The 27,495-nt window shown below is 37.5% G+C and overlaps 2 protein-coding genes across 2 annotated transcripts; both read right to left on the reverse strand.

Annotated features, from left to right (window-relative positions):
• Nucleotides 1-1,126: 1,126 nt before the first annotated feature.
• LOC136268651 (uncharacterized) lies at nt 1,127-7,544 on the reverse strand. The gene is made up of 3 exons (XM_066064045.1): nt 6,772-7,544; nt 2,372-2,927; nt 1,127-1,403 (listed from the first exon to the last, which is right to left on the reverse strand). Exons 1-3 carry the CDS (start codon nt 7,485-7,487, stop codon nt 1,173-1,175), a joined length of 1,503 nt encoding a protein of 500 aa, XP_065920117.1. The 5' UTR covers nt 7,488-7,544; the 3' UTR covers nt 1,127-1,172.
• A 246-nt stretch (nt 7,545-7,790) lies between these two features.
• Nucleotides 7,791-13,221, reverse strand: LOC136236888 (uncharacterized). The gene is made up of 8 exons (XM_066027118.1): nt 12,348-13,221; nt 12,165-12,286; nt 11,805-11,927; nt 11,059-11,139; nt 10,678-10,984; nt 10,352-10,534; nt 9,082-9,487; nt 7,791-8,041 (listed from the first exon to the last, which is right to left on the reverse strand). The coding sequence occupies exons 1-8, from the start codon at nt 13,206-13,208 to the stop codon at nt 7,791-7,793; spliced, it is 2,334 nt and encodes a 777-aa protein (XP_065883190.1). The 5' UTR covers nt 13,209-13,221.
• Nucleotides 13,222-27,495: the final 14,274 nt, after the last annotated feature.

A 27,495-nucleotide genomic window follows, 5' to 3' on the forward strand; every position in this document is an offset into this window, starting at 1 on the left:
CCCCTTTTTAATCAAACTGGTTGTAAGTACGCTAGTCTTGTGTAGTTAGACCCATGCACTCCCCACACACAAACAAAAGAAAGATGTGATCATGCTAGACTTGTCAACATTGCCCATGTGCAGAGGTTCTACAGTAAATTGAAAGACAGTTGTCTATTACTATTCTTTTCACTGGTGATATCACATGAAAAACAACCAATCAGATACCCCGTAAGAATTTGAAAAGTCTGGCCACCTATCATTGGTTGGTTTTCGCATGAGTCCCATTCAGAATTTTTGTGTGACTGACAACCGACATGCAAATCACTGTAATAGTTCTTACATGTCAACAAATCTAAAACAGAATTCACATGTGGTAATTACAGTTTAAAGTTCAAAATGAATCAATTTGAAATCTTGTGCACGTGATTTTGCTTGTTATTGCTGTCATGCAAAAACTATAGAACTTTATGGAATAGCAAGACAGTTAATTGTTGCCACTTAATTTAGCTACTCCATGACTATAATTTGTAGGATACATGATTACTACAACACTACACACACACATGTACTGTATGGTTTGTACTTCATGATAAGACAAATGGTGGTCATACAATAGCGATTATGTCAAGAGACAGTGCCAAGTAGACAGGTTCACCTGCATATTTTACATTCAATGTAACATTAGCTACAACCAGTTGCCCAAATGTACTAAAATCAATTTTTTTTAAAACTGAGTCCAGTAGTCCAGTGATTGTATACAACCCTCCAGGATACATGAAACAGTCTGACCATTTCCAATTGCCCAATTATTATAACCTGGGGTTACACAAAATACTATTACCACCATCTTCCATACTATAATAGTGTATGTGACCAGATTTGCCAAAACCAGGCTTCCACACACATCCAGATATGTGACTTTAAAGTTCCATAACACAATTAGGAATAAGCCATTACTTTCAAAATTTTGACCTGTTATTGACCAATGCAATAAGAAAATTGTGGGTCAATAGCACAAAAATTATACTGACTGGTCAAGTTACAAGTGGTTAAAGTTGAAGAATTGGATATGTGTGGAAGTCTGGTTTGTCAAATCTGGTCACATATAGAATATCACTACTGCCTAATGTAAATTACTGTCTGGTGATATCATAATGATGTAAGGTCATGTAAAAGACATACAACTTGTATTACAGAACAGTTCCAAGTTTTGATGAAACAAAATCTAAAGTTTTTTCATAAAGATCAATCCCATAATTTGCACTATCAGCAAGAGGACAGACAGCATCACATAGTTCCTCAAAATCCAAGGAATCCAAAGGACAGCCGGTTGCTGGGATCACTACAGCTGAGGAATCATCATCATGAAGATACGGTGGCATCGGACCATCCCAGTCTATTCCAAATATTGGCATATCTTCCTAGACAGTAGTACATGCACATGTTTTTATACATACTGTTCATCATCAGAAATCATTATTCACATAACAGTATAAACAAACTATTAACTAGTGTTGAATAATTTTACATAGTGATAGGAAAAGTGTCTAGGGTTGATTCATTTTTGAGGTGGCTGCTGGAGTGACATCACATAGTGAGGATTACTCCGAGACAGTTTGGTAGAGAATGATCTAGTCAGAATCTAGAAGTCAGCTCTACACTGTACTGACAACGGAGTTAAACCTTTACACAGGGTTATCACAAACTCATGCAATCAGTTATTTCTGAGGGTGGTTAATAATCAGGTTATAATGCATGCAATAACCAATGAATCGGTTGGATCACATACCACAAAACTGCTCAGTTTTAGTCATACTGAAGTGCACAAGGAACAAAACATTGCAAAGCCAATTTTCGCACTTATCGTTTGCAAGTTTGGTTAATTTATTAGATGAAAATACTGTTACTATATAAACATTACATTGCAATAACAATTAAACCAATTAATTGGTTAATCAATCAGTTATCGGGAGCCAATAATTGGTTTTTGTACACTTGGTCCAGCCCTCTAGCTGACTAGCTGCTATAGTATGCTTTTGTTACAAAGTTTTGTTATGAATGTCGAAGTGGCTCACTACTATACTGGCTTATCACCCAGTGCTGTATTTTTAATATTCCCATGCATGAAGTGAGACATAAATACAATTATTGTACAAGATAAGAAGTTTGATAATGGGTTAAGTCATGCAGGTTTTCAAGCCTGTAGACTATATGTAGTAAGCCAGTGTAAGTCATTAATGGCCCAAACAACTGAACAGAAACCCATTCACAATCACCCCAGTAGTATAAAATTCAGCTAGGGTAACTTGCTTTCTAAATAAATACTAATAAATACTAATAAATACTTTAAGTTACCATATAACTTCACATTACATAATTAAGTACCAACCTCTGTCAGTTGCTCGAATACCTCTTTGGAAACTGTGCTACCACAATTAGCAATACTTTGAAGCCCTGATGTCCATAGCTGTTCTGGAGTCAAGTTATGTTCTGATCTCATTGGATGTTTTATCCAAGCTGAGCTCCAAAGTTGCAAATGTCTGTTAATCCTGGGTATGAAGACATAGTGAAGACAGAACAAATGCAACTCATTGTCAGGGTTGAAAAGATTAATATTCTCCAGGTGGTAGAAAAGGCTATGATAGAGACCAGTAACACCTTGGTATACATCACGCCACATTCGTTCCACTCTTTGATTGTGAACGCTTTTTCCAACTAGAACACTACCACGGCCAGGTCCACGTAAGGGATGGCTTAACAGGAAGAAAGACACATCAACATTCTCCACACCTCGGTCACAACGTACGCGTGAAGGTAGTCCATACTGCTGGACTGCTTCTTTGAACAAAGTAAGTACAGTCTGTGCTAGGTTATTATCTGAGCATTTCAAATATACTGGTATTCTTGAAAACCCATCCACTGCCCCATGTATCACCATCCTCCACCTGTAAGCACATAAATGATTGATAAGTATTGCACAGCCATATACTTTATACTCATGAAAACTCAGAGATAATGCTACAGTGGAACACTCTAAAAGGGATACCCTGAAATATGTGGACACTATGATATTATCCATGCCATGGTCCCACTATGTATTAATGTACATTTAACCACACCCTAACAAGAGAACACCCTCTAGTAAGAACACTGTATCAGGGTTTATAGTCCTTGATGGGAATCTTGTCCAGAAGCCATATTTGCATCTGAAAGCATAATAGATGTGACCAGCTGAGCAAAAACCAGCCATTGTTGCAAAATTCTAAAATCGTATTAAAATAAATATACAAGCTACATAAAAATTTTACAAATTGTTTCAGTAACAAAGCTCAAATCAATAAAACCTATACACCATTGGATTTGCCTGTCCATGGAAATTTATTTCATGTTTGTTAGGTGCGTGAGTTTTGTGCATTTTTTTATGATGCCATCATGTGGTAGAAATAGAGTCCACTGTCACAATTCCTTTGTTGAAGTGGTCTTCGTTTTGTGTAATACAGGGAAATAACTATACCTCGATCAGTTTGCCAGTTCATGGTACAAAAGTCCTGTCTTTGTAGCATGTTTCGGTTGTGAGTTATAATCAATTAATTAAGCGTCTGTGATCTGTGCAACTAGCTATTGCACTGATTCTTCCTTAACTACAATGAAACCACCCCATAGACCGAATTGTACTCACCAATATTCATCAGCTAACTGATACTATCACTTTCTCTTGCAGCAAAACTTAATTGACTGAGGATCACTCTCAAGTTTTAAATTTCTAATTAATGCCCATTATTTTGTACATTAATCAGACACCTCAACTCTCACACATTACGCATGAGACATACTCATTGGATTGTTGTCTCACGCATGGTTTTCCATCTCACGCATTGTAATTCCTGGAAAATTAAGCTCTAATGTATTTAATTTCACTGCAAAGCACCAAACAGTGCTCTAATGGCTAAAAATGGAGAGTTATAACTGAAAATAGCCGAAGGAAGTTGCAATTTTAACAGGAATTTTCCTACTAAGACAAGACCTCACTCGTAAGTAAGCAAATCTCACGCATTTTAACCTCAAGTCTCACTCCAAGTGCACCTTCCAGGTTGAGGTCTCTGCATTAATAGTTTTATATAGTTTCATAATTTGCACATTACTACATGATGGACAAATGCTAGTACTGTGAATTGATAAGTAGAATCATCAGTGGTGAGCTATAAGCTATAATTACATAAGGATTCAGTAGATAGCCGTAGATAGCTTGGTCTATCCTAGATCCAACTAGCTACATAACTATTGGTACATAAATATAAAATATAACTAGCACTAGCTACAGTAGCCCAGCTGTAATTTATATTGTGGGTTCAGTATGTATCCAGCAAACATCAGTAGCCGTGTTTTCGCTATTGGTACCTGATCTGGCATCGAATGTGAAATGACTCTCTTTTATGGGGTTTAGTTTTTGATATCGTTGATCTATCATCTCTGCATTGGTCTACAACTTTGCGATGGTCTTTACTCTCTTTGGAGTCATAGGGGAACAGTAGGAACTGTATCCTCCTCATCCTCTCCTCTGTCTGATCTTCTCTCATGACCAGGAATTATTTCGCTCCTCTCTTGGGTGAGCTTGTCAGTAGGCACCGTAGGTTAGTATCTATTGTCTGATATATAGCCTGTCTGTCGTCTCCCATCGATGGGTGGCATAGAACTGTCCCTCTTGGACACTAAGGTTTCTGAGGAAACGGGGTAACTCTCTCTGTGGAGGCACCAGGACGCCTGTCTTTGCTAGACACCTCACTGTAGCCTTTGCTAAAAGGCTCGCCTTGCGTGGGCCTTCTTTCCTTCAGTGAACCACTTCTGACACCATGCATTGTCAACGATTAAGACCGTATAGATGGATAATAATAACACGCAGTTCAGCCACAAACTACAACCAATTCTTATTAGAGCACACTATATATATAAAATGCATCACAATATTTACGTAATCTACAACATACGCAGCAATACAATATTACAATACAATACAGTCTGTCACAATTGTACTTAATCACGGAAACACACAAACTAATCTACAGAACTAATTCACAGTGCTTTTGTTTCATTGTAACACTAATGTAGTGAAGGTTAATTATGGGTGTCAAGACATTGAAATAGCTTCAGAGCATTCTCTTCCAAATACCTGCCATTCAATCCACCAAAGTAAAATTAATGATTTTCACCTTAAAGTGATGTTCTTAAATTTCCTCTGATTTCCTTCTGCTATATAGCTCATTTCAATAATTATTCACTGCTCTTTCTAACCTAGGGAGAAATGAGTTGCAAGATTCTTGCAAGACTGCAAGTGACTTGTAAGAGACTTGCATCACTTGCAAGAATCAAGAAAAGAGACATTTTCCATGCAAGAATCTTGCCTGAAGACTTGCACATCATTTCTCCCTGGGAAATTTGGTCTGGAATCTGAGGTATCTACGGTATCACTCAAACGTAATGTTGCACTTGCTTGCACCGGTCGATTGTGAGTGATTAAAAACTTGTTAATTAAAAGCGTGCCACCTGTTTCCTTTGCGAGTATTCATCCCATACGAAACGGGATGAATATTCATGAAGGAAATGGATGCCATGCCCTTTAATTATCAAGTTTTTTAATCACTCGCAATCGAGCAGCGCAATGTTATGTTTGGGCGGTACTGTATCATGTGTCATGGGTTATTACACATTTTATTGCATGCCCCTGAAATGCCCAATACAAAATGTATGGGGAAATTTGCTACATTTGGTCGGTTTAGGCCATTTTGATGTGCCAAAATTTCTACTTTTGGCATCATTGTACTTGCTCTACACACACTAGGAAAGTTACTAAACAGACTTGAGGTAGGCGGTACACAATAATTAATTTAATTTTTAAGATTTTCAATCAAAATGTATTGGACATGTCTGTTCCAGCTGGCATTTTTGCCATGAACAAAAGTATAGCAAACTTCAGTAGCTACAAGCTAAGGGTGGCAAATGACTTCCATAATTTCATTGGAAGAAGGCATTAACACGGTACATGTACAAATGAAGAGAAGTTTAAGCACTAAAGTCCTATTGTCTTTTACATAGTGCCAAGGTATAGTACCTACAATTTTTAAGTCAAACATGGCTTGAATAAATTGCAAATGCCTACCATGCATAGATAGAATGTAACTATATAAACCTGTACTGTACTAATATTGCGCCATTTCTTAGATTCTGGTAATAGTCAAGACACTATTGTACTTCTGCATTGCAGAAGTTCAAAAAGTGCTCAGAAAGTGATGGCATCAGATAATAATCAGTAGATCAAAAACTAATGTGTATAAGTAATAGTTTTAAACATAAAGTTGTAAAATTAAAACCTTGCCAGAATCTGGGGGCGCACCCCCCAGCATTCTACCACTGGAAATCCCTTTAAAAAATCCTAGATCTGCCCTGTAGAATTTAAATAAAAAGTACTTGTGCATTGAATCCTCCTCGAGTGAAAAAATCTGATTTCAAGTTCAGTAATTTTTCAAAATGTGCTTAATTATGTATTTCAGAATCCCATCATCATAGTGGAGAGAGTACAACACTTGCAGTGACATATTCCATTACCATTTACGGATGTAATTAAAGCACAGAATAGACTGGAAAATGGACTTACGGACAGACTATTTACTACAATAGCTGCAAATTAATGATACCAAAACCCAGAGCTACACGTACATACACACATGTATATATATTTTTATATATTAACTAAGCATTTTACATAATATTACCAAGAGTATATTACGTATGTACCTTACTAATTTATGGTTACCGTCCAGATGCCACAAAGACAGTGGCGATTGAACTCTGTACCTGCGCCGCTCTATTGCCACAGACCAGCGAATGGCAATTCCTTCTGGATCTACTCTGTTAAGAGACTCTTTGATGCGAGCTTGCGATAGTCGGTAACCTTGACACAACAAATGGCCTCCCATTAAACGATAACCACAGTTTGGGAAAAAAACTTTGATTTGATTTACAATAGAGTCCAACTCCTGGTCTGGTATGTCAGAATACAAGGCACCAACGCTTAGTCCATATTCAGTCATTCTGCGCCTCACTGTACTTAGGCTCGAGCTTAGGCTTACACCAATTGTTGTTGCAATCTGTGGAGTGCTGAACCCCACTCCCAACAGATACTCCAGTTGGTCCTTTCGTACATCTAGACGAGGACGGCCCACACTGCCGGTGGTAATCAAACCAGGTTCGTACGCAGCCCGGGGGGCTGCATCCATTAATTGTTGCTGCAGTTCTTCGAACACGCTCAGACTTCGTCCAATTGCTTCTAATGTGTCTTGTGTGGAAGCATCGAGCAGTCGGGCGATACGGTAAAGTTTGTTGGTTAGGTAAATGATGAGATCCAAATCATCGGGACTTCTTCTTGCGTCAAAGGCATTCAACAGGGTGGATACATTATTGTACACCCGCATTAAAGCTTGCAATAACTCCAGTTGATTTCCACGCGACATGAGCAAACCACTGACTTGTCCTGACACTTACAGTTCTATTAACACACACATCGTGATCACGTGAGCTATTTAGAATGTTAAAAAATCACTATTGAATTAGCAAAAACTGCACCACACTGATAGACTACAAAAACAATCTCAGAATAAACAAATTACATGACTGCTAGCTATACAGCAGCGTAGCCAAATCTGCAGCCATAAAACTGCCTACATACACAATGGTTGCAGTACCAGAAAAGAAATGCAAATCAACATGGCCTAAAAAGTTTAAGTTGTTCACACTAAACTGTTCACAGTTCTACACTATATGAGCCCATAGCATTCCTTGGACCCCATTATAGCAAAATCCATCTTTTCTTTGAAGCGATTTCCTACGGTCAGGAAGTTGGTAGGAAACGTTAATGACAATGTACAAGCAGAAACTATTGGCAGTCCATCGTGGTCATCGTCAAAGAGTATCATAGGCTGTATTCCGTAACCAAATCCTGATGGTGGAATCGAACTGCTGCCTGTCAAGTACTCTAACAGGTCCTCTAGTGTTGGTTGGGTACAATCTGCATGAAAAAACACAAGCAATTGCAAGAGTATTTGATTTTGTATAGTAATTAGAATAGCTAAGTACATAATAATTATTAATTTTGTTTATGGATGTACAGGCATAAGCCTTTATCCTTAAAATACAAATACAAGAGAAGGTAGCACTTTCTCTAATTACTTCATGATAACTATACATCATGCACACATCACACTAGAGTGAAAGTATTAATAGGATTCCATATTTGGGACCAAAAGTGTGGCCTAACCATCATGTGGTACGAGATACATTTTAGTAATCGTGGCCACCATGCATGCTCAAGGAGCCGAGGTAAAAGTGCTGACCTCAGAATAAGTGAGGATTTTTATTGTATTGTATGCAGAAGTAAAAGGTTCACATAACACCAACTACCAGAAGCCTTGTTGCCATGGAAACCATACATTATAAATAAAATCACAACAATACTACAAGCTCTCAGAATCAAAGAAGCAGTTCATTTCATCACAATAAAGCCTCACAATGCTGAACAGAAATGAGGAATCAGCTGCGACAGCCTTCATACATGCACAATTGCAAGCACACATACTTGATACATATCAACACTACAAGGTTGGGCAGTACTGGTATTTTCTACTTGCAAAATTAATATTGCAATAACTGAAGTGACCATGCATCAGATTATTGCGATGTCACGTAGTAACTCCAGCACACAAAGAACATGCGTTTCTACAATCAAAAAGTCCATCACATTAGAAATAGTTGTATGGTAAAGAAGAAACAAAATGCTATCAGTAAATAATATTATTTAGTGTAAAGCTAGATATGGGTCTAAAGTGTTAAAGAGACACTACTGATAGCTATGTAATTCAAGGCTTCTATATATATATATATATATATATCATGCTCTCACTTAGCAATTATGCAGACAACATTACACAAACAGTACTGTGGTATTTTCAAAATGGTCACAGTACACAGTATTGCGCATCACAATTGGGGTAATATTATTGTAATAATGTCCAACCCTAACCAACACATGTATTAAGTTTTCATGCCTACCTTCCAACTCCTTCACATACTTCACCCACTCGGCAAATATGGCCTCCTCAACCATTCTCTTCACACCTCTTGCTGAAAATATGGTATTGCTGCGGCAATACATCTCTTCGATTATCAGAGCACTGGTTAGCTTGACCTCAGGACTTTCAAAAACTGGCATCAGTATGTCTGGGTGACGTTTCATCAGCTCATCAAATTTCTGTACCGTCAGTCCTTGTTTCATCTGCTCCAATTCGACAATTGTGGAAAATATAGTATATTGCAAAATCAGGCCCTTTACTATCTTGGTCTTTTCCGTAAATGAAACAGAGCTAGCTGGATCACCCACACCACAGGAAAACCTAAAGTCATATTCAGGGTCGTCCAGCAGTCTTCTGAGCTCCTGCTCTGACTCGCATTGGGCAATCTGCATGTGAAACATACCAATGATGCCAGTATAAATGCTCCACCTCTAATTAACCCAGTAGTGTAGCAAACATGCATAGCTAAGCCATCATCATAATTACTATGATACTGTACACACATACTTGTCATACCCATGCATTCAGTAATTACACACACACACACACACACCCATAGCCAGTCCATTCAACTCAGAAACAATAAAATTCATTTTGCCAACTGCATAAACATTCACAGGCTGGTAGAGTAACTAGTGTCCAATATTATTATTAATACCATACCTGTTTCACTGCCCATACAAAAGTCTCAATAGTAGCAGTGAAATTTATCCCGTATTTCACTGGTAGCAGTGAAAAAGTTGTAATTGCAATTTCATTGGCTAGAATTTATGTTAACAATGTAGTGCCAATTAGTGTCGACGCGTGTTTAGTACATAGTGACAAATTGCGTACATAGCAACGCTAATGCACAGCATACGTATATGCAGCGAGTATGGTATTAACTGGGAATAGCATGGGTAGCAGTGAAATTTGGGATAAATACCACTCTTGTTGTATTGGAAATGGTAAATTTCACTCGGCTTCGCCTCGTGAAATTTATCCCCATTTCCAATACAACACTCGTGATATTTATCCCAAATTTCACTGCTACCCATGCTATTACTAGTACAAATTGAATGTGTAAATTCCTGAAAGCATAAATCAAAAGAAAATAAGCTACAGCATAGCTACACATTAGACTGATGCATTGACTATATAGCTACTCAGAATAAATCATTTAATTGCATACATGAAGGTTACTTTTGGATGCATATTTCAAAGAAACCACAATGCAGCTAAATCACTGCCCAAGACTGTATTTGGCTGACCTGGCTTATCTTCCCTTTAATAATGGAGTCTGGCACATCCTCTAAGCTTGGTGGTGTTGTCTCAAGTGAATCCATCCCATGAAACAGATACTGCACCACACAGGGGGCAAGAAAGGAGGGTCCAGGACCACTGTTCAGTATGGACAAAGCAAACAAACAGCCCACTCTGTAAAACATCCTCTCCTAAAAGGCACATGGTTGCACATCATAGACCCAGGATATTTACCACAACTGAATACAAACAGTACTGTAGTACTAGATGACACAAGTTCAAAAATTTAGTTAGAGAACATCACGTGTATAGGACCATATAAACAGTAACAAACCTGTACAGCTATTGCATTGTGTCTCAACACCCTTCTGTTTGCCTCGCCGTCCATCAGTGCAGAGCTCAGTGACACCTTTCTGAGAACTAAATTAAAGAATTCCCTCCTGACTCCCCCCTGGTCAATGCCAGGCTCATCCCTGAATGTCACTTGTAGGGGACGATTGTGAGGTTTCTTCCATATCTCAGCAAGCCCATCTTCTAATAAACTCTCCCTCCTGACCACAATACGATAAGGCTCATCTTTCTTTGTGATCACTCTAACATTGTGCTGCCTAATGGCACTTTCCAGATTTAATTGACCATCACTAAAATTAATTAGTAAAACATGATTACATGATATGTAACTGGCCACATCTTCTTACATCCAACCATGACTTACATGTTGTCATACAGCATGGCTTGTACTTCTGTGTCATTCATGTCAGAATCACTATCCGATGGTATGTAGCAGTCCGATACCCTGGAAAATATATACACACATCGGTGATATATCAGCCCATGCAGCAAAACGCAACCAGAACCCTGTTACTCCAGGTGCAAGTATCACAGGGATTAAAGAGCAAATGTATATAGTACACATGCATGTGCAAAAATTACACCAAACACAGACTCATGTGTTATCAGCAAATAAGGATGGGTTTTTAAAATCTGTGTCTAAGTCATGTATGAACACACCACGATGGAAATGTGTATACCACACATACATATTTGCACCCTCACTAACTACACATGCACATGCAGTCTTAACACATGTGTATTTATAGTAGTCTGGCACTGTCCATCCCTTCGCAAAAAGTAAGGGTCTGGTCAAATACAGATATTAAATCATTTCTACCATCCAGATTCGGCAGTAGCCAATTAATGCGTCCCAATTACGTTCACACAGAAATTGCCTTGGCAACACAATGCTTTTGTTCAAATTGCAGGGCATCATCTGATGTAACAAGCAGTCACGTGTACTGTCTAATTGAATTCCTTTTGAAATGATTTGATATTTGTATTTCACCAGACTATATTATAGAGGTTCACTATAATATGTGCTTCACCGGTACCTGTCATGTACACTATAGCAACACAATATAGCAAATGCAACATTTTACGCTTTGCATGACATGATTTGCTCACTTCTTGCTGTGGTAAGAGCCAGTCAGCTTGCATGGCCCCGGAATTAACGGTGATGAAGAAGAACTGGAATTGCCACTCAAGCAGGGCTGCTTTGTTAGTGGACCATCAACTTCTACAGAAGATCTATGCAAGCAAAGTATAGGACTCATGTCAGGTCCATGCAAACATGTACCGTATACCAACTTTAATAAACACCATTGGTATAGCTACCATGTATGCAGTGTACCAAAGGATCATACATGCAGCCAACAATCAAGATTGGTGAACATGAAATATTACATGCATGTGCTCTAAGATCTGCATGCTCACATTATAATATTGTACATGTTAGTTAAAATTATGTGCTAACTCTATATATACCTCTTCTGTCTAGCAGCTCCAGCACACTCCATGACATGTTTCGAAAGCTTTGACATCGGCAAAAACATGTCACACTGCCAGCAATGCTCATATGGCTCGTTGTCAGCAGCCAACAGGTCATCCTGTAATTTCATACATGAATACGCTGTATAGGTACTACATGCATATGATGTGTGCTTATACCTTTGCATCTGATATATCACTTTGCAAAGGCCGAATGTATAACTTGGCTTGGTTTAGAATATCCTTTAGGTATGGTACACTGAGCCCTTTAGCAGGGTAATCAATTTCTATCAAACTGTGGGAATTGTCACTCAGCCTGCACAAAGTGTAGCCACCACACGAATTCAATTGAGGAAATGTTTCCATCAATACTTTGTGGATATGACCGGCATCACCGTCGTGGTGAAAGTTCACTTCCCCAAGACCAAGCCCATCTCTGGCCAATTCCATCCTCTCCTCCGCTGATGGTCGCGATGTTTGCAGGATGTGTTTAAGACAAATACATTCCTTCTTCCATGTACTTTTTGCCGGCCTTCCTGGTCCTCGCGGAGCCCGCTGCCTCTTGTACTTCCCTTTTCGCGACTCATACAGACCACTGTTGCTTTTAAATGGCTCAAACGGCTGAATGACGTTACGGGTGTGACCAAACAAGCGTCTGTGTTCCAAAGCCGTGGAATTCTGCTGGTGATTAGCACTCTGCCACACTCCACTCGGGCCTGCACTGTGACGCTCATCATGGCTGCTCAGGCTATGGTTGGCCGCGAGAGTGTGATTGCTCCGCGACAAGCCGGTTGAGACGCCACTGGATCGGGACTGTGACGCGGAAGCAGCTAATTTTGTGCCGCGGACAGCCGGGGGCCTCATCGAATCGGAGGAGGTACTACTAGTAGTTGGCGACTGATTCGTGGCAAGTTGTATCACCCTGTCCACTGCGGCTAACAGCACACTTCTTGCATCTTCCGCACTGGCAGGTCTGTCAGTCCCCGCGAAACACTGATCTTCCTCCCCTCCCCCTTCCCTATTCCTGTAAGCCCTATTCATTGCAGCTCACAAAGTCCAGCAATATAGATCAGACTAACAGCGGGGGTATTCGGCGTATAGCCTATAGTTATATATAGCGCTGTCTATTTCCAAATTTGGAACTTTTCAATAATAATTCACAAATTAACTATACTGCAACCGATAACTATATAGCTACCCTGACATGAACTTTACATTATTTATGGATTAATTCCTTTCCACGCATATTTCAAAAGGTATACATAGTTATAGCTATAGTTGCCATAATAACACATGTACACGTATAGCAGCTATTATAATAGTGACTCATGATGATGATGATCAAACAAGAACATATTCCATACATGTATTATATATATTTAGCTAGCTATACAGCTACCTTGTTATGCTAAATTTTGATCCTTAATGGCTGTGTGACTGGGAAAACCAGTAAAATAGCTTTACTATGGAAATCTTCTAACTTTCTCCCATGTAGCCGTATATGACTCATAGCGATAAGCTTTCCGGTTGGGGGAGGGGAGTGGGCTGCTGCTGTTCATGCATATATAGCACAGTGTACAGCTATAATACCGCTTTGATTGCCTGTAATCCCTCGGTATACTTAGTATCTGATAAAAGGGAGATGATATAATATATTAGAGATAATGAGTCACTCTCTAGAATTCCTATGGATATAAATACATGAAAATAACAAGGAGAAAACATCCTGACCAGGGGCGGATCCAGAGTTTGGAAAGAGGGGGGGCACCTTTCTGAAAAACAGTTGAAGACCAAAAAAAACTTGCTGAAAACCAGTTGAAGACCAAAAAAAAAAAAAAAAAGGTCACGACAATAATAGCTAGTTATCCTTACCAACTATATCACGTCTGTTATGTAAAATAAAATCCTATTTATAGCTTCATAGGTAAGCTACACTGCCTCATGAACATTGTGACTGCTTTATTAGAGTAATTGACTGCTCTATTAGAGTATCTCGATCTTGTATGCAATTTCTTGAAGGGGGGGGGGGGGCATTTGCCCCAAATGCCCCATCCTGGATCCGCCACTGCTGACCGCCTGGTAGACTCCTGTAAGCGTTCGAGCGTAAATCGGATGGCTGCAGGTTCGAGGCCACCTAGGTCCAGTCATGGATTTTTTCTCCTTTCTGCAACTTTTCAAACACACCTTAAGTAGTTAATGTCTTAGTGTCTAATGTCTTTGAGCAGGCTGTAGGACCAGGTATCCTACAGACCTTCAGCACTTGTGCTGTAAAGCTTTAATAAATAAATATTAATTTTTGTCTTTGCCCTTTACACTCATAGACTATATATTGTTTGCATCAATTTAACATAATTACATAGCTATGTTTTCACACTTAATTCTATTCTATGACCCATGCATACATGCATGCAGCTGTGCCTGACTGCTATATTTGAGTCTATCTCTTAGCGTAAATATAGATTACCGACTATAGTGTAACAATGTTAATACAATATCTCGCCTTCCACCAGGAAGTCATTACAGCTGTTTTGTCATTTAGCATTATCGTGCACGTGTGTGTTGGTAGTGTGTTGGTAAGAAATTCCTTGTGTTAAGCATGTAATGAGGAGTATATATGCACATATAGGCCAAAGTCAGCAATCTTCCTATAACAATTGTTGCTAGGCAATAAAATTACCTGTTTAAGACTTTCATGGTTGCTATAAGCAACCCATTACCATTGCTTTGGTGTCATAATCATTTAAAGTTACAGCAAGATTTGTCTAGCATGCAATGTTCATGCACTATAGGCATGTAAGCCATGTATATAATACTATGGTACTATATTTATTGTCAAGTCAGACGTGACTCTCTATATATATAAATATACTTGGCGCAATGACTATACTATTAGAATAATCAACTACATATCAAAGGATCAATGTTTGTGACAAAGCAAAACCTATATACTGATCTATTGACTGTAGTCTATCTATCATATATCAGTGCTGCTATTGGGGATTTTGTACAGGACAGCAAGGTTGCTCCAGGAATTTTGGTGACTGGTTTCCAAACTTTTGCTGTATGTACATTTAATCTAGGAGGTACGCTGGCAATTACTGAAACTGGTAACAATATTCACCAAAAAAAAATTTTTTTAATTGACAGTTTAAAAGTATATTATTAAATTGACAGTTTAAAAGTATATTATTATCAATATAGGCTGCATGCTTAATTGTGCTTGCTACTGTTGGCACAGTATCAGGTACAAGCTAAAGGGAAAAGGGACGATATTTGAAGCATATGGATGCTATTCTGGGGGCCTGGGGCATGCCCCCAGGAAAATTTTCAGATTTTAAGACTCTGATACAAGATTTTGGACTATTTTTAAATGTGTTAGCACAGGTTAAAGTAAGTAGCTAGCTAGCTATTTACAAGGAATACAAAGAATGTGACTGTTTTATTAGGGTGGTTGACTGCTCTATTAGAGTATTTCGATCTGAACTTTGTGCAAATCAACGTAAAATATAATTTTGATTACTTGAATAGACTTAACCAGTTTCTGGAAACCTCAGAAATCCTCTAGATCCGCCCGTGGTAACACAATAAATTTCTGTGCATCTTTGAAAATACATTTACCATGCAGGCATATCAGTATAAGCTACAGCTGTAGGACCCAAATATATAGTTATATACAATGCTTTTACTGAAGCACTGCCTTCAAACAGAACGGGTAGAAGGGATTAAGAAACTTTTAAATGTACTCATATAGGAATATGACTTCAAACATTTAATGTATTATCGAGTCTGTTGAAAATAGAAATATACCCTATTAGAACAGTCAACCACTATAGCTGCAAGGATATACGTAACTTGAACATAAGTGCATGTCTGACAATCCATATATATTTGCATCTATCTATCCAATGATGCATTTATAAAAATGACTTTCGACTGCATTATTATAGTTTTTTTCCTGAGCATACCAGCAGGGCTGACTGCTCAGTACAAATAAATAAATAGATAAATAAAAAGTGAAAAACCTTCTGGATTAACCACAGTATGACAAGGTCAAAAATAATAATATTAGCTATACATCTATTTACTTATTATGCCATGCAGTATAGTAAAAAAAATCCATGTACATGTATATATATATATAATGATATCATAGAGTAATCAAGATTTGGACAGTTTTAATGATTTAGTTCATATTATATAGAACAAAGACCTACTAGCTGACGTACTATCTATCTGTACTTCACAACCTGCACACGTTCATGAAAGCATGCACATTGACAGACGGACAAACAGTCTTGTAGATCAATCTACAATTAATGAATCTTTATTGTACTGACTACTCTATATTAGAGTATTTTGAATTTGTATATTATGTGCAAAAAGTTTTCAGTATATATTATATATATAGCTATACATAATATATATATATATATAGCTATAGGACACCATAGTTATTTGATAAATCCCAAGCCATATCACCCCTGGCCTAGATTTGCCAATGCACACATTTTTCCATTAGGAAAGCTGTCACAACAAAGAACTCTCTATACAATACTTCAGTGGTACTCATTGAAAGTTTTCTAAGTTGTTTTCTTGCTTCATTCATTACCTAACATGTGCATACACTTTTAAACAATACAGTATAATTATGCATGCAAAGACAGCTCTTGCTGTTCTTATCTTGTTTGGCTTTCCATGTGACTGGCAGAGTTGGGGTAGTTACTTCAGAAAAGTAACTAGTTACTAGTTACACTTTGCTTTTATCCCATGTAACTTAGTTACAGTTACAGTTACTTTTCAAAAGGTAACTAAGTACTGTAGTTACTAGTTACTTTCGTAGTATAAATTATGACTTGTTTTTAGCTTTTGTAACATGAATTTTGCTAAGATATGCATCATTAGGGATGCAATGCATATGTGCACTTAAAATAACAATTCTGTGGCTATTTTAGGTCAGTTTTAATTATTGCTACATCTCACAACATCTGTTACTCAAGCTGAATCATAGAGAACAGTACACAGAATGTGTCTACTTAATGTGGCTGTAGCATATATGGCACAAAAATTGAAGTGCTCTTTACTTTTAAAGCATCATTAGTTATAGTTCCAATGTAACTATTGTGATTAGTTACTATTGTAACTTAGTTACTTTTCAGACAATTACTCCTAGTTACAAATTACTAGTTACAAAGCAAGTAACTAGTTATATTACTAGTTACTTTAAAAGTAACTTTTTTTGTAATTATGTAACTTAATTACAAAAGTAACTATAGTTATCCCCAACTCTGGCAACTGGTTTCAGCATATAGTCTATACTGACAAGTCTCATGCATGCATGCAGCATTTCCATGCACCTTCCTTTTCACTCAAAAGAATAGGACACTTCAAGCATGAAGCCGGTAAGAAACTACTTTTTAATCTTGTACGAATTCTATCTAGTTGCATCTCATATTACTATCACTGCTATTGACACCAGCTATCATCCTATATCCTGCTGCTTTGAAGGTCCCTTGATGCTCAATAATGCTATCACTGCCTAACGTTGGTCATTCATGCCATATATAGGGGTTAAAAAAAGGATCATGATGCTATAATAATTTATTTACATGACATCACTCACATTGCTGTTGTTAGCTACAGTTTTCAGTGATTGATCCATGTGGGGAGGTCACAATGAGCAAACAGTTGCAAACTTGGTACAAGATACAGGAATCAGGGTTTGCAAGCCTAGAATCTGCTATTGCATTCAATTGTACATTTGCAAAGTTTTACACACATTTATTATAACATTATAGCTACTGTTATAATAAATAGTATATAAATATAAACTCCACAATCAACAGCAATTATACAGCAGCAAGAAGATGCTTGTGATTATGACTCGTATATATAGCTATGCAAAACACATTGTTTAGTCTATAATCCATCAGCAGACTGTCAGTGTGTTAGCTTCAGCCAAACATTAGCCAATCACAATGCTTTAATTCACTCATGCTTTAATCTCTTTCTATATATAGTCACCTGCAGAACAAAAGAGGTTGTATAGCAGTACATATAGTATATATGCATGCATGCATGCAAGTAAGTTTAAGGAAGTATGACATGTACATATAGCAGTGCAATATATTAACCATTTTTAATGACTGCTCTATTAGAGTGTTTGATGGGTATTGAAAATTTCTTACCACACACTAGTACAAAAAAGTTGTGAATTTCACTGCAGCAGTATACTTATACTATTTTTAATTGAAGATGATCTCACTGCATTGGCATTCTGTCAAATGGTCAGTAAGCAACAGAAAGATGCTTGTTAACCATACATGTATTACTGGAACACATTAACTACATGCTAAATAAATTGGCAACTACACTATACCTGAATTGGTTGTGGGGATATATAACTCGGTTCAGTTACATCAATATATAACTACACCACCCGTTATGGTCTATAGCTATATACAAAATGAAATTTATATAAAACAGAATCTATATTAATAACAGAAAGCTGAAGCTGGAACATGACCCTTAAAGGGTTGACCAGAACTCAAGAACCAGAGTAGAGTAGCGGAAACCAAAGACAAACGGTATATACCAATACACTGTCATTGTACACTATGCATGTAGCTATATTCCATGCAGAATGTTCACGTATACAGCTGTAATGCATGTTTGCCATTGGTACATGTATGTCATGTAGAGTGCTGGTCGTGCTGGTCAATCAGTACAAAACTCTCTAACAGAGCAATCATGATCACTGCAGCATGCCACTTTGGTTACTTTTTGCATTCAAGATATGTTACTGCCTCAATTACTGCACTCACAGGACCAAATTCGTCAAAATTAATATTGAATCGACCTCATCAAAAAAAAAAATTTGTAGCCCTTTAATTAATCATACCGCCCTCAGAAATATTCATCGCCCTATGGAAATTAATCAATGTGCAGTTTTAATTTATTTATACCGCCCTCATAAATATTCCATCATCCATCAAAAATTAATTGTGCAACTCATTATAATTTCAACACCTGGCTTCACCCACACAAAAAATTACACTGTATCTACCAAAATATACTGTACTATTTTGACACTAATACTACACCATACCTAACCCTAACGTTAACACTATACTTTTCGCATCCCCTAAAGTCGAATGCTTGGGGCATACACACCGGTGTCAATAGCTAGTGGGTGGTTCTTATTGACACCGGTATACCGGTGGATATAGACACTCTGAAATGGTAAATGGAAATGCAATCTGCTGTACAGTCGGAATCAGGAATGGAACGTAACAACCAAACCTTCGTGCTCGCCTGTTTAGGGCACCGTGTAGCTGCATATCTATAACTGTGTATATCAAGACTGACTGTGACACGCTGCTTGTTAATGAGGATTGATAGCTAATTTGCCTAATAAAATAATAAATCAGTTATTAAGCAGTCACTATAACGTTATTGTTTGAACTTTACATAGCTACAGTGTCACATGCAAATATGACTAGAAAAGAAACTAACAACTGCACCTCACAAACACAGTCACAATACTCTCTATTCTTCTGCATCTTGTGACATCTATGCCCTGTACTTAAGTCAGTGCTCATTTCACATATTAAATCTTTATAGTGACAGATAACCAGCTGTTGCTGTGCTGGGTGCTTCCCTTTATATAACAAATAATGAGAAAAGAATGTCCGCCCTGGGCCATATATGCATCTGCATCAAAATTGAGGAATTTGTTGAAGTGGCTGATGAAAAACTATGGCAATCTGCCTAAAGTTAAGCATAGTCAAGTCTATATGCTTTATGCTTGGCTAAATCGTCAGTTAGAAGAAAATTCAGTTCAGTAAGGAGAAAATCTTTAAAATTCCATAGAAACTTCAGTGTTGGAAGTGTTTAGGATCACTCTGTAGGTATTTTTGGATTTGGTTATGCTTATCCAATATACTATCAAGCTACTTTGAAGGAAAAGTGAGGCTGTTTTTTGGGGGTGATATTAAAGGGCAAGGAAGCCCAAATCTTCATGATCCCTATACTGCATTACCATACACTGTAAGTACTTTAAATAAGTTTGTGGCATCTAATATGTTGCTCAAGGAAAGGGAAAATTAACGCCTTGGTATGATTTCATTGCATGAAGATGATGACCAGCCTGATGGAAGATAAAAGGAAATACAATTGCAAGGTGCAGAGGGAACACACTCGTCAGAACCCCAAAAGGCATATGCCACTAGTTGTTTATATTATATAGTTAAACCCCACCATAAGTATAGGATATTGTCGTTATCAACCGAGGTCGAGCAAAGCCAAGGCCAAGATGTTGCAGATATCCTACGTGTGCATGTGTGGTTTAACTGGCTCTATCCCACACTTTGAAGCACTTGCCTTCATAAACATTGTGACAATTACTAAACTGAGGTGTTGATAATGTGTTATGACATGCCTTCCATCCACACTTTGAAGCATTTGATTTCATAAAGAAAACTACAATGAGGCTAGTAAAATTATGTATGGTTTTGCTGTGCTTGCAGTTTATATGGTATGGCTTCATGCACATGCATCCTGTTCCAACTGAATGTGTAAATCAACTTGTCCTTATATTTAAGCTGGGGTTTAACTACCATATCCTCCTACTGTTTTACTTTGATGTATAGGGCTTCAGTGGGATAGAAGCCATAAAATCATTAACAAGGCATCAAGAACTCTTAATTTTCTAAAGCACAACTTAATTGAGCAGATCAATTTAAATTACAATGGTCCATCCACATTAGAATACACATCTGCTACTTGGGACCCACACTACAATACTGACATCAACCAGCTTGAAAAAGTACAGAATTAAGAAAGTTGAACAATTACCACCAAACTAGTTCTGTCAACATTTTTGACAATGTTTGTACTAACTATGCATTACCCTGACCACACCAGTTAAACTGTCTGGTCAGTAGAAAAATAAATAAATAAATAACCTGGATCATGACCGCAAGCATTTGACAGAAGACATGGCTGCATATTCTGTAAGGTGAGCTTATTTCATCTAGGGTGTGAAATACTCATAGTAAAACAATTAGATACATTCAGTTTCATCAGCCACAATATTTCCATGACATTGTGACAGACCGTAGAATAACTTATGGAGCACCCTAGCTGTATAGCAGTGAAGTGTCTATATATATATATGATATCCTGCCAGTGTGCAAAGTAGCATATACTTTAATCAAATTATTGAAAATGTCTATGAGTTTAATTGTGACCCAGTCTGACAAAACCAGGCTTATCGCCTATTTAAAAGTATCGAGAAATGCCGGTTTTAAGTATTTAGTGTGTTGTAGCTCGCCAATGGTTGAAGCTATGTGTACCAAATTTTCACACGTTTTACACCAATTCCTTACCTTCCAGAGCATCCACTGTGCAAGTAGCCAACAACTAAGTTTCCCGCCATTTTAGATAGCTCAGTTTTAAACCGAGGTTGACTGTACCAGGCGAGCTGCAAATTGGGTGGGAGGTGGGGGCCCTGGAAGGTGGCCAAGATGGTGTTCAAAAATTGAATAGGAAGGCCAAGGGATGAATTAGGCCAAGTTCACAGAGCTGTACAGCCACACACAGGCTGACCAGAACTCCATTAAGGCCCCACACCACACGTACAGATTGCCACTGGGCTTGGGCAAAGCAGCCAGCAAAACCAGACCACTCAAGTCTAGCTGATTTTAAATGTGGAATTAGATAGTTTATTCATGTAGCTGTGTGTCCTGGGTGAAAAATCGAATTTGCTGACATGGGCGATAAGACTGGTTTTCTCAGACTGGGTCACAATTTATGGCCACTCCAACTGATTATGTTCCTTGTCTCATGAAATTCAAATGCAGATTCAGAATAATTATTTTGTAAGTTACTGACTGTTCTATTACAGTACATTGATCCACACTATTTACCATTCCAAATTTCTGCAGATTTTGTATAATCTGGCTGGTTTATCCAAGTAAATTCATGGAACCATAGGCGGATCTAGAAGGTATTGTCAGGGGGGGCCAAGGGGGGGCAAGAAAATTTAGTGTACTACAGTGTTTGTTCCACTAAGAGGAATTCTAGTACACAAGTTATGTTCAGTTGCATAACTTTATTCAGTATAGCTGGATGAATGATAGACATACAGTTGTAAGACTGTAGCTAGAGAAAAAAATTTAACCATTAGACTTCCTAGGTTTGAATTTGAGAGCATTTTTGATAACATTTAGTGAATGAAGTGCATGCTTGCAATGCATATAAAGATTAGTTAGCCTATCCTGAGATAAAATCTGTTTGATGGTAAAGTGTACTAAATCAAATATAAGTAGTATTGTTATAATGACATTAAATTGTGACTGTTCTATTAGAGTAGTGACTGCTCTATTAGAGTATCTCGATCTCGACACAAAAACTCAACCTAACTTATTTGCCTCACTTTCTTTACAATGTACAGTATAACTGTAAAGTACATTTATAACTGTTGTCTTCTATTTGCACATTGGCTTTCTATACTTCTGAATACAGTGTGAATGCATGATTCCAGTTTCTGGTATCAGTATAGTAGTGTGAGCCCAAGGGGGGCAAGAGAAGGGCCAGGGGGGGCGTAGCACCCCTTGGCCCCCCCTCAGATCCGCCTATGCATGGAACATATGGACTATCATAAAGAGCTGATATCTGGTACAGCCAAGAATGAATGTTAATCTAACTATATGTTTTACGGTCTGAAATTGGTCCTTTATCATTGACTTGTGCAGTCTTGCTGCATTCCTAATTATTTCATTTTGACTCTAATTGGTTAGTAATTTGGCTGCCTTTTTTTCTCTACACTGACTATTGAAAAGGTGACCAAACTACTAGCCAAGTACAATTAAAAATAATAAATGCAGCAAGATTTCACAAGTCAGTGATGTAAGATTGTAATACATAGCATTCATTTTTGGCCACACCAGATATCAGCTCTTTTAGTCATCAGTTACTTTTATCTTTGTAGACGCACCCTTCCAAGCTGAAACAGTGTAATGTAAAAACAGCTTGGCTGTACAAAAAGGGTGCATCTACAAAGGTAAAAGTAACTGATCGACTATATCAGATGTTTATCTTAACACTTATTGTGAATTGTAACAAATCTAATTTCCCAGCTGAAATTGTAACAAATCTAATCTCCTAGCTGAATTTCAGCTGGGAGATTAGATTTGTTACAATTCACAATAAGTGTTACGATAAACAACTGATTGATATGATTATTATGGTGGGGATTCTACATGTGCAGTACTATAGGCATTGACTGTGAATATTGTGTGAACACTGCAGCAGCAGGGGGGGTTCTAAAGTTCCCAGAAACTGGTCAAGTATATATTTTTAGAAAAAGTTCAGATTGGAATGTTCTCTAATAGAGCAGTCAACTACCCAGTCTTTCATACTCCATACAAACAACTATACAACAGTCTGCAGCAAATCAAAATCAACAATCAGCTGTTCCCAACAACTATTTTTGGTATGAGATTGTGCTGATTGGAACACTCAGCTAAGTTTTGATTTGTCTTGTTCACAGTGCACTGAAATGTTCCACTAAAAATGTCAACAGGTGATGATCGAAAATCATTGCAGGTAACATATTGTGTACGACCATATACAGAAATCCATTGTATAGTACGTTCACGTTGAGCTGAATCCTCAAAAACATTTAATAATTCATGGATGCAAATACACACGATCTTGAAATTTAGCTCATTTGTAGTACTGCTTGATCCGCTAAAAATATTTCAAAATCTTTTTGTTCAAATGTTTGACATAATATTTGCAGCCAATCAAATTTTTCACAATACATTTCCTATGGGGAAGCCATATAAGTACAGTGTCCATTACAGCCCTTTCCCGAACTTGTAATGGAGCCAAACCGTACGTGTCTGTTGTTGACACCTTTGCTGTTACCAATAATCATCTGGTTAGCTGAAATGTTAACTCTGTTGAGAAAAAATCCACTTTTAATATTTAGCTGTTTTTCAGGATTCAGCTCAACGTGAACGTACTGTAGCTAATGTCTCATGTCTTATATATCCATGGTAGTGTACTGATGAGGTAGCAATGTAACACCTTATCAAATGCTTTAGTTAAGTCAAGTATAGTGTGACATCAGTTGGGACTTCTTTTTATTATAAGGTTTGAGAATATAATAATTACAATTCTATAGAGCGTTTGTCATGAAACCCATACTGACACTTTGAAAGGATATTAAGTGAATTAAGGTCCTCCATAATTTTGGTGTATAATAATACATTCCATAGTTTTGCAACACACCAAAGTTAGTGACACCGCATGGTCTATAGTTCGTAGGATTACTATATGATTAATCCTTCAGTATACACCCCCAAAAAATTCCACTCATAAATAATTATAGCTCTATTCAGTGTTATGCTTCTGTCTCCTCGATTCATGGGTATGGTAGCTAATTAGGTTATTTGTTTCAATTTTAAGTGTTTTACTTTTTTATTTGTGTGCTTGTAGCTAACAATAACAAATTTGATGCTTTGGAGTTTTGGTGTCATAATAATCAGGTTGAAATCAATATCGATATTTACAAGACTCCTTGCAAATTTAAGTCTTGTAGTGTGGCAACATGTACAATTACACTACTGTTGACAAACTTTGTCCCAGCCATTGTTGCATTATGTAGTCTGCCATGTATAGTTATCACATTATGAATATTTTAATATTGGTATCACAAAAGTAAATTTTACGATATATCAGTATATCACGCACATCCCTATATAGAGTCAACCAAAGTTATGAGAAAGAATGTAGCTTGTGTGCCACTCTTCTCCTATAGTGCAATAAATACTGTAACATCATGCCCCATCCCTCCCAATACAGGTCTCCCTGTCCCTCCTGACAGTGTCTCCTAGATCCACCTATGATTGTGGTGGTTGCGGCATGACATATAATTATGCAGCTAAAGATAAGTCCAGTCAAGTCAAATCCTGCAGCTAAAGACAGTCCTAATTTGCTATTGATTAGCTACAAAATTGAGTACATAGGATGTATCTGATTGGTACAAATGAAGTACAGACAGTTAGTAACATTATGTGCATGTATATATATTACTGTTGTCATTAAAGTTCTCTTTAAAATGTAGAACTTGAATTGATTTGGAGAAGATATAGCTGTAAGATAAAGTGATACTATACAGAGCTTTGCAAGTAATAATGCATAACACTGCATAGTGCTCAATATATGCACTGCTGTATGCTCTCTCCTCTAATAAACAATCACACAAACATAGTACATTATTATTATGACATTATCCTGCAGTGTTTGTAGCTATATACATTGTTCACATGCACACTGCTTAGCTATGCATGTCAGCATGTACATAAAAATTATAGTATCAAGTCTCTACACATGTTCTGAAGAATTTTCTTCCACAATTTGCACCGAGAAGACTCACCATGCAGGATAACACATTACAAGCAAATCGTGGTACCAGCAATATCACCGTACTCTGCAGGGTAGAAAACACCAATTGCTGCTCCCATACCAATAGCAACTGTGGATAATTGTTTTGTGCAGTGTAGAAATAGCCATGATTTGAGCTATACCTAGTTGATACCAGCAACAACGTTGAGAATTACTGAAATAATCATCGAATGTGCAGTGATCAGGTGAAAGGATTGTGTGTCTGCACTTGTCTGTTACCCAATCATAACAGACATGATATCAAAAAGGTGCTCATCATACAGTGTAACATCTGAATAGCTTTAATGTGCTTTAAGGAATTAGCTTTAAGCTATGAAAAGATGTAAACAAGGTAGTGAAGTATGCATGCAGATGGCATATGCCTAGGGGCTATACTTAGCAAGAACTTAGCAAGAAGCTTAAGGTGACTCTATTGCTATGGCACAGCATGTGTACAGTGCAGTGTTGATAACATGATGGTAATGCTACGTGATCAGTGTCTTCTGTGTAGCTCCTTATACACAACACATGCATGACAGCATATATACTCTTGATGACAGCAATACATGCACTTACTGTTATCAAGAGCATATAGTTATATGATAACTAAACAACGTAAGTTTTATAATTACCTATCAGTCAATGGGGTTCCACATAAATTTACAGACAGCAAACATGTTTCTTATAAACAGGATACTTTCTGCAAATCACATTTTTAATGCATACCTGCAGTACATTTGTACACCATCATGATGTAGTCTGGCAGCACCCACCCCTTTGCATAGAGAGGAAGGGTCTGGTCACTCTAGCATTATAGAGTTGTAACAATGGACTTCTTAAACAATGATCTCACAATAATGGCAGCAAGAATGGCATATCCAACAGCAACACAAACTATTTGTTAAAATAGATTACCGAATGGCTGCTAACATAATCAAACATACTTTCCATATTGATTAGGCAGCATTATGTTTATTTCTTTCATCTTTTGTTATTTTAAAGAGAATCCTATTTGTAACTACAAGCCACCTCAAATCTTTATAGAGCTTTTCCATCTCCTTGACGACCAAAAATTGATGCTGTAATTTTTCATTTATTACACTGTATTTCGGCCATATTTATGAACATCGGTATTGAGCATTCTATGGGGATATTTCCAACCGCTTTACAGGTTAGCGTGCATTTTATATATGTTAATTCTTACCCAATACCAAGCCCATCCACCACAGCTTGGACTGTTATTAGCGGTTTATGCAGATTGACTAATTTCAACTTATTCATAGGCCTGCTGCATACAAAATTGTTCAACAATATGGCTAATGAAAATGGTTGTCAAGGAGATGAAAAAACTATAAAACTTTGTGACAAACTCTTCCACAATCCACACGTTATATAATATTATAGCTTATCTATGGTAAACAAATGTCACTAAAATTTAGTAACTACCAACAACGCAATCTGATTGGTGTTATGAGTTTTTTGTAACATGCTACAAATTGTGAATGCTAGAGTGACCAGACCCTTCCTCTATGTGAAGGGGTGGACACCGCTAGCAAGAGTTAATAATAAGAGAGGCTCTTATTATTACCTCTTGCCGCCAGACTGGTCGTGACTCGTGACGTATGAATAATCTGTAAACCAGCCAATTGACCCGCACAAAATGTGACCTTGATCCAACCCTGTTCTATAGCCAGTTTCAAAGCTAGTCCAAATACAGGAAATCTGTGAAAATTGTTGTAAAGATCCGTATATTTCCTGTATACTTCCGTATTTGCAACATCACGTATGTTACATCCAGCATCCCCACAACAAGTTTGTAGAGAACACAAGAAAGGATTCCGCATATTCCCGTATACTATGTATCGCGTGATGCTAT

This window comes from Dysidea avara, chromosome 10 (genome assembly GCF_963678975.1).
Source record: "Dysidea avara chromosome 10, odDysAvar1.4, whole genome shotgun sequence".
Lineage (NCBI taxonomy): Eukaryota > Metazoa > Porifera > Demospongiae > Dictyoceratida > Dysideidae > Dysidea > Dysidea avara.